The sequence below is a fragment of the Otolemur garnettii genome, unplaced genomic scaffold, assembly GCF_000181295.1.
Source record: "Otolemur garnettii isolate 467f Iridium unplaced genomic scaffold, OtoGar3 scaffold00029, whole genome shotgun sequence".
Taxonomy (NCBI): Eukaryota; Metazoa; Chordata; class Mammalia; order Primates; family Galagidae; genus Otolemur; species Otolemur garnettii.
In genome coordinates this window covers 2,767,225-2,775,953 of record NW_003852424.1, presented here as the reverse complement: position 1 = coordinate 2,775,953, position 8,729 = coordinate 2,767,225, and the positions used below count along the sequence as shown (strand labels likewise).

The window sequence follows — 8,729 nt, the reverse complement described above, 5'->3', positions numbered from 1 at the left end:
TGAGCGAAAAAAGTCTATGCATAATTTTCGTGATATCTGACACCACAGATAAGCAAAAAAGTCTTCATAAAATCCACATGTCACCCACAAGCCAGAGGTTGGACATGCATGTATACCAAGAATGAAGCACATTCCACCCCTCCCCTCTTGAAGTTGCTGTTGTGTGGTATGATAGAGTTCTGGCACTAACACGGCCAGCAGCTATCAAGCTCATGCAACCCATAATAAGTCTTCTGAAGCTCACTGAGAATATACTATTCACTTAATAGAAAAGGGAAAATAGAAAATAAAATTAGTTTTCCAATATATTTAATAGAAAATGGGTTTGAGAGAACACCCTATCAAGAAATAACTAAAGTAGTCTTATCTCTATCTTCAACTCACTTGAAGCATCAATCAGTTTCAGATAACCTGTTTCCATTTTCTCATATATAATGCTGAGATTAGCAATATTTTCTCTTTTCTATTTCTATTGACCTGCCGGGGATGCTTTATTACCTAGCATACCCATAAATGTGTTTGGCAGCTTTAGGAAACACACCAGACAGATGAAAGGACAGAGAATTTTGAACAACAGAATGTGGTAGTATGTTAATTTGGCAGGTCTGTAACTTAAACCATGGCATATTTTATTGAATGATAATACAGACACAGTAATTCTACAGAGCACACAATGAGACACTATCTCATTCCAGATGAGTTTCAGAAGAACTCACAAGGATGGATACTTGTTTTAACATGTAGTAAACAAACACAATCTCTGCTATTATTAAGAAAAGAGAGAATTTCCTTTTAAAAGCTCTAGAATTAGGCAAGAATATGGAGCACTAGTATAAAAGAAAGGCTTTATAGGAATGTCACTAATGATCGGAATCTGATAAGAAACCAATTCTGAGAGAAGACAAGTGGGACTTTTTATGATCAAAATGAGAAAAGCTGTCTATCTGGGTTTCTCTCTGCTGCCTGATACAGGTATGTATGTACAATTTCTGTTGAGCGCATCATGAAGTTTCCACTCTGCATTAGTGAGTGATCTGTGCACTGGTTAGGAGCCTAATGGACACTAGTTTTTGATAGACAGGGCTCTGCTGTGCTACTTCTGAGCTTTGTTAATTCCCACCTGTGTGACTTTGGACATGACTTCACTTCTCTCAACCCCAGTTGCTTTATTTGACAATGGGAATACTGAGAATATCCACTTTATAGGAAAGAAAGACAAAGGGTGAAATGAGATGTCGTCTGTAAAGCATTTAGCAAGAACCTAACACAGAAGGTGGTCAATAATAGATTGCTAGGATGGTTTTAAAGATCATTATTATTATTTGATATATTATTACAGTCAAACTTCTATAAGTTGACCACCCATGGGACTGTAACAGACTGGTCAACATATGGAAGTGGTCAACATAAGGAACTAGGCCTACTGTACTGATACGTTCATGTGGTGCATATCCGGTTTATGAAAATTAGGTCCACTTAAGGAGGTGGTCAATGTATACAGGTGGTCAGCTACGGAGGTTCTACTGTATTCGAGGTCTGACCAACTCACAAACTTGCCACCACGCGCTTACATCGGCAGCACTGTACTGACAACTTGGGGAGTTTTCATAACCTTGGTATATCAGGGTTTCACAGCTGTGTTTGTGTTGACATGTGCCAGTGTCTTGCTGAGCGGTGTTCATTATTGTTGTTGTGTGTTTTTCAGTGCCCTTGAGAGACTGTTGGGCCTAGAATTAGAATAATGAACCAACAAACATTAAATTTCAGGGACGTGTTAGTCCAAATTCATGAGAATAATGCCATAAAGAAAACAGCAGTTTATGAATGGATTAAACATTTTCCTGAAGGTCGAGAAAGTGTCCCTGATGGAGAGAGGTCAGGGCACCAGCAACAAACAGAACTGAAAAAAACATTGAAAAAAATTGTGGAATTGTGTATCAAAATTGCTGGCTGACTGTGAGAAGTATAGTAGACCAAGCAAACAACAGAGAAACAGTTAGGAAATCTTAATTGAAAATCATGGCATGAGAACGGTATGTGCAAAAATGGTCCTGAAGGAGCTCATCAGTGTTTGTCAAGACCTTCTGGAGAAGCAAGATGATGTTTGGGGCTGTTTTATCACTAGTGATGAAACATGGGTGTGCCAATGCAACCCTGACACAGTGTCAAAGTGCACAGTGGAAGCCAGCCAATTCTCTATGATCAAAAATGTTCTATCCGGGGCAGCGCCTGTGGCTCAAGGAGTAAGGCGCTGGCCCCATATGCTGGAGTTGGTGGGTTCAAACCTGGCCCTAGCCAAAAAAAAAGAAAGTTCTATCTGTCCAAAACAAGAATCCAAATGATGTTGCTCACCTTCTTTGATATCAGAGGGACTGTTCATTATGAATTTGTACCAACTGGACAAACAGCTAACCAAGTCTACCATTTAGAAGTGCTGAAAAGGCTGCATGAGGAAAATAAAAATAACCTGCTGTTTTTGCCAACAACTCATGGCTCTAGCATCATGACAATGCACTAGCTCACTGTCTGTGAGGAAGTTATTAGCCAGTAAACAAATAACTATACTGGAACACCCTCCCTATGCACCTGATCTGGCCCCAATAACTTTTTCTTTACCTGAAGATATAGGAAATATTGAAAGAAGTATTTGGTGATATTCAGGATATCAAGGGTAATGTGACATTCTGATGGCCATTCCAGAAAAAAAGTTCCAAAATTGCTTGGAAGGGTGGATGGTGCTGGTGTTGGTATATAGCTTCCCAGGGGTAAGACTCTGAAGGTGACTGTAGTAATATTTAGCAATGAAGTACACAGCACTTTTTCTAGGATGGGCATCTCTTCAACCATAGGAATACAGGATTAGGAAGAGTACTCCCCAACAAGTGATTTTCTTCTTTGTTAAATAAGCACAAGCATTCAAGGCCCTTGATGTCTAAATTGCATTTCTTCTGCCTTTGTCTGTTGACTATAGAGGCTCTGATGAATGCAGAGTATTCAAAGTCCCACATTTTTCAGAGCCTCTATAGTCAACAGACAAAGGCAGAGGAAATGCGACTTTAGACAAGGGCCTCCTCTAGGTGATGGTAAGAACTACAGTTTTTTTTAAATAGCTGAGCCAAGAAAGCAAAAGTTAGATTTGGGAATTACTTACTAGACAAACTCAGGGAAGACAGTGGGATGTTAACAGGGTATTACTGAAGAGGCATTAATGCCCACTGAGAGGCATTAATGGGGAAGCATGTGAAACTTAGTAGAATCCTGCCATCTCAAAGAGGTGACGGCAGGTAGATCATACTTGTCCCACTTGCCACTTCGCTTCTCCATGACCTTCTCTTCCTTCCCAAGCAGTTTTTGCTAAAGGAGAAAGCTTCCCCATTCCTTCCTCTTTGGAAAACTTGTGCTAGAATCACTTTCCAAATCTCATGCCTTCAAGGAATCTTTTGCCTGAGAGCAAGACAAAGTAACAAAATCAAGCTTTACAAAGTAAGCATGTAAAACCACCTGATTTTATTTTAGCTTAGATAGTCCAGGGCAGCACAGACAACGAAGTTTAGCCTTCTCAAGTCATAGGTAAAAGATACAGGGTAAAATAGTGCACACCAGAGCAATCTTGAAGTACAAAATCTTAATCTGTGATGTAAGTACATGATTGAAATCACTTCCTGGATGAAATTTCAGGAAGGAGAATGTTCAATTAGATACTAACAACAATAGCTACCTTTCTTTCTTTCCTTCTTTTTTGCTTTTGAGGGTCTACCATGTGTCTAGATGTAACGTGGTATCCATTAATCACAGCAAACCTCAGAGGTCCTATCATTCCCACACTAACAGGACCCATGAGTGAGGCTTCAAGGCCTTCCAGAATAAGACTTGCCTGATTCCTACAGCTAGGAAGTTTGAACACTGATTTGAATCCAGGGCTTCTGACTCTAATGGCTTCATTGGTCATGACACCATGGCACACCATTTAGAAATACCTGATGCTGAGGAAAGAAAGGTGTTCGCTTATTCCTGAGCAAGTTTAGCTCAGCCATGCCAGGCACAGTGCTTGCTGGGTAAGCTAAGGGAAACTCCAGAGAAGATATGTGGAACAGTCACAGAGAGAGATGGGGTAAGTCACATGTTCTGGAGCAGCGGTTTCAATAAATCATTATCCTCCTGTCATGCAGAGATGATTCTGTATATGTGTCTGTGTGTGCATGTATATGTGCATGCAGTGGGTATGCCTGTGTCTTTGCAAACACAATTATCTGTTTCTGGGGGTATCTCAGTAACCAGTATAGAAAATAATTCTTGGCCAGGTGGGGTGGCTCACATCTGTAATCCTAGAGCTTTGGAAGCCCAGGGTAGGAGGATCACTTGTGGCCAAGAGTTTGAGACTGGCGTGGGCAACATAGCAAGACCCCTATCTCTAAAAAAATAAAAAATAAAAAAATTATCTGGGCATAGTAGTGTACACCCATAGTCTCAGGTACTTGAAAGGCTAAGGCAGGAGGATTGGTTGAGCCCAAGAGGAGTTCAAGGTTACAATGAGCTATGACTGTACCATACACTCCAGCCTGGTAGACAGAACAAGACCCTGTCTCTAAGAAATAACAATAAATAAAAAATAAAAACAAATAAAGAAAATAATTCTTAATCCTGGAGAAAATTTTCCTGTTTGTACTAGCAACTTTTTTTTTTTTTTACCAGATTTAAAGAAATATAACTGTGTACAAAGAAACATATGATACATATTCATTCTCCAACAATAGGATATCATTACTGAATGAGGTAGTGCTGGCATAGAGGAGGAGAGGTAGGAGAGAAGAAGCTTCAGGCTGTAGTCAGGGATGGAAGGCACAGAGCATGAGTCACCCTTTAGCACTTATCTGTCAGCCCCAGGAGAAAGGCACAGGGCTGGCCTGATGGGGACCATAAAAGGAGAGGCAGAAGGAGGAGAAGGCTATGCTATAAGACATCCTTTTAAGAGGGACATGAATCCTTTGAGAGCTGCCTGAGAAATTATCTTGGCCTTCCTCCTCCAAGACTTGGCAAAAGAAAAGACCTTCGTGGTTCAAGCATAACTACAGAAGTGTATAAAACCAAAGCCTTGTTAATTTCTAAAGCAGATCAATTTGGGCAAAATATTAACATTTCCATGAAGAAACAAACAAAATAATTGCATGAAAATAATTCAGTTTAAACATGCACGTTGGTGGTGAAGAATTAGGATGAAAAGAAGTAGCAAAGTTTGAAACCACTTTGCTAAACACAAAAGTAGCTTTGTAGGACACACTGGGATGTTAAATTCTTGTTGGTTATCCAGCACAGATATGTACAAGGCCTGCCATCTGCTGGCAAGGCTTGGTACTGCTAATTTGGAAAGCACTTCTGGAGATGTGCCAGATTCTGGCAGAGATTTATTTACTCCTATGTTGCAGCAACACTGAGCAACAATTAACAAGTCTCAACAATGCAACAAATACTACGTCTTAGACCTCTGATTTGTATATTTCCTGTTGGACAGGACAGAATACCTAATTCTGGGCATGAAGACTGTAAACTGGGAAAGCCCTCCCAGTCATTAACAGCCCTCTTCTTCCTCCCATTATATAAATGGACTTGTGGGCCTGGTTTCTTTCCCTAAACATTATGTTCACAAGACTCATCCATGATGTTAAGCAAAGGAGTAGTTTGATAATTTCCTTTGTATGAACAAACCACATTTTTTTTCTATTTTACTTTTGATGAACATTTGATCTATTTCCAACACTTGGCTATTGCAAATAAAGAAAGGAGGCACCAGAAGCAACGATCTCAAGTATAGGCAACAATTCAGAAGAGATGAGTGATAAAAGTAAGAAACAGAATGAGATATATGCCAACTTATAAACTTAAAAATGTAAATAATAGTACAAAAACAATGCTATTTATTATTCAGAGATACATATTTAAAGTCAGAAACTATCATTAAAATAGATTATGGTGTGTTGGGGGGCACAATGAGAGTGGAGATTAGAGATGAAAGAAAATAATTAATTTTAAAAAGCATACCAAAGGGCTTGTGTGACAGATGAGCTCTGCACTTGCAGTTCAACAAACACCCAAATAAAACTAATTAGCAAGGAGGATCACAGAAGAAAAATCTTTAAAAGCACGAGTCAAAGTTGGTCCTTCCCAGGTTCCATTCACATGGATGCGTTACGTGTGATCTCCTGCGGCTCTTCTCTAATACCCATCTTATAACGATTCTGTTGGTTCTCTGAGGAATCAGCCTCTGCACGCAGTCTGGTTATGAAGGTAAACCCAATTCTTGGGCTTTGGCTAAGGGTAGTCATGTAGGGAAACTGGGATTCTCTGTCTATTTTAGAATAAACTTTTGGAGAAAAGCCTCTCCCTATAAATTCATCTTTCCAAAAGTGTAGGCATCCTCTGTCATCCCAGTACTCTGAGGACTTAGCTTAGGGTTGGCCTTTGGTGAGGGAAAAATGTACTAACTACCCAAGACCCACCATATTCTTTTTATATCTCTTCCGGCTGGGTCTATTTGGTAAGTGTGTAGTGGGGTGAGGAACAAAGAACAATCCTCTCATTATCATGGATTCAGATATGATTAAGATTGTTCTCCTTTGAAGCCCTAATCATAAAAATCAATCTACTGAAGCATTTTAGACTGGCGAAGTAGGGGGGAGGTAGGAAGGACAGGAAGAAGGAAAGCGGGTGAGGGAGAGATGGCAGGAAGAGAGTTGAGAGAATCATGATTAGAACTCTGGGGCCATGAGGGCATCGCACACTGAGAAGTATCACTGATGGATGTGTTGGTTGGGGCTGCTCTAACACGACCATGCTCTTCTTTTATTCCTAGACAATGGCCTTGGCAGAGGTGTGGACATAGCCCTGTAGAGAAGCTCCTCCTACCTGAAGACAGATTTTGCTGGCAAAGAACCTCCAGCTATTATGTATATAATACAAGTCCAAAACTTGAAACTTACTGTCCAAATGACAATTTGACCCGGGCTTGAATTTCTATCCATTCTTCCTTTATAATTCTTTCACATTGTAGTAGCTCCTTTGAAAGTCTCTCTGCTTTCCCCAAGTTTTCTGAAGCTTCTTTGAATCTGAATTGTGTTCAGGAAAGTTTCCACTTGGTTATAGGTCCTAAGGACCCCAGATCCTGCACTTCCTCAGCTCCTGTACTTCTTATTGCCCTTCCTGTTTCATCTATTAGCTTTTTATTTGGCCTTGAGAATGAAATGTAAATACTCTATGAGCAGTATTTGTAAATATCAGAGGAAAAAGGATACTTTTGGAGAGCGAGGAAGGCTCTCCCCATGGTATGGAAAAGCTCAACAGAGCACCTGAAAACATCTGTATCGTCGTTATAGGGAGGCACAATGGATGCGATGAGGATTTCTTTGGCTTTTTCTGCATGGTGTTTTGCTTGCAGTGACAGTCCTGAGGACGAAGAAAAAGAGATCTCACTTTCTCTTTAATCTCTTTTTTTTTTTTTTTGAGACAGAACCTCAAGCTATCCCCCTGGGTAGAGTGCCGTGGCTTCACAGCTCAAAGCAACCTCCAACTCCTGGGCTCAAGCGAGTTTCCTGCCTCTGCCTCCCAAGTAGCTGGGACCACAGGCGCCCGCCACAGTGCCCGGCTGTTTTTTGGTTGTAGCCGTCATTGTTGTTTGGCAGGTCCGGGCTGGATTCGAACTCACCACCTTAGGTGTATGTGGCTGGCGCCTTAGCCACTTGAGCCACAGGTGCCAAGCCCTAGTTTCTCTCTAATCTCAACTGGACAGGAATATAGAAGGACATCTAACAAGGTCTTCCTGCACATTTTGCCAAGTGGCACATGGAGATGTATCTGGCCAGCATGAAATAGTGTCTTAACTGTAACAACCAAAGTGTTTTGTACTAAGTACTCAAGATAATTTTTCCTGCCAAATGGTCCTTTTAGAAATAAAATAAACAAAATGAGCTGGAATTGAACGGCTTTGAAACCTTATCAATATCAGAAGTAAACATTTACAAATAATTATAAAAATCAAATGGACTACAAGGGCTATGTAGCATTCTGGGCAGGGAACAAGATATTCATGATCATGTCGTCAGGGAGTTATTTTAACATAAATAATGATGATATCTATAAAAACTTATAAACACAGTTCCAATGAGGTAATGCGACAATTTTTTATTCTCATTTGTCAGAAGACTAATGTGAAACAAAATGGAGCAAAAAAAAAAAAAAAAAGTTACTATCCAGAATGACTTCCCAGCTGTGTCACAGTGTCCTCCCACGGACTTGCTACTCTGCGGGAAGGGTGGCAGGGGGATCACCAGCAGGCGTCAGAGCTTTGCATTTCCCTACACTCTCATTCTCCTCCCCTACACTGACACCCTCCTCCACTCATCCATACACCCCCGGTCCTATGTTCTTCATTATGTGAAATTGTATCTCAAATCTCTCCAAAAGCTGTCAAAATATGAAGTTAATTCTGTTCCTAAGTCTATAAAACAAGAATAATATATTTTCTAATGGAGAAAATCAAGGGTATACATTTCATGCTCTTAAAGAATGCTGTCTTATTATTTTTTTAAAAGCACATAATTGACCTTCCAGAAATTTATTCTAGTGCCAACTGTGCTTGTGGTATTATAAAAGGTAGGGTGGAATTAATTCAACTGTGGTCCACTGCACTATGGAACTTGAACTCAGTCTTCTGAAGGCAGCATAGGCTGAGGCTCAAG

At 40.3% G+C, this 8,729-nt stretch overlaps 1 protein-coding gene across 3 annotated transcripts in view; it reads right to left on the bottom strand.

The window, feature by feature from the left end:
* Window positions 1-8,729, bottom strand: part of TTC23 (tetratricopeptide repeat domain 23) — a 91,220-nt gene that overhangs the window by 47,250 nt on the left and 35,241 nt on the right. For all 3 annotated transcript variants that reach the window (XM_023512679.1, XM_023512680.1, XM_012804407.2), the window contains 2 exons: window positions 7,287-7,437; window positions 6,975-7,100 (listed from right to left, as the gene is read on the bottom strand). In XM_023512679.1, coding sequence (XP_023368447.1) covers window positions 6,975-7,100; window positions 7,287-7,437 — 277 coding nt within the window. The remainder of the gene's footprint in view (window positions 1-6,974; window positions 7,101-7,286; window positions 7,438-8,729) is intronic.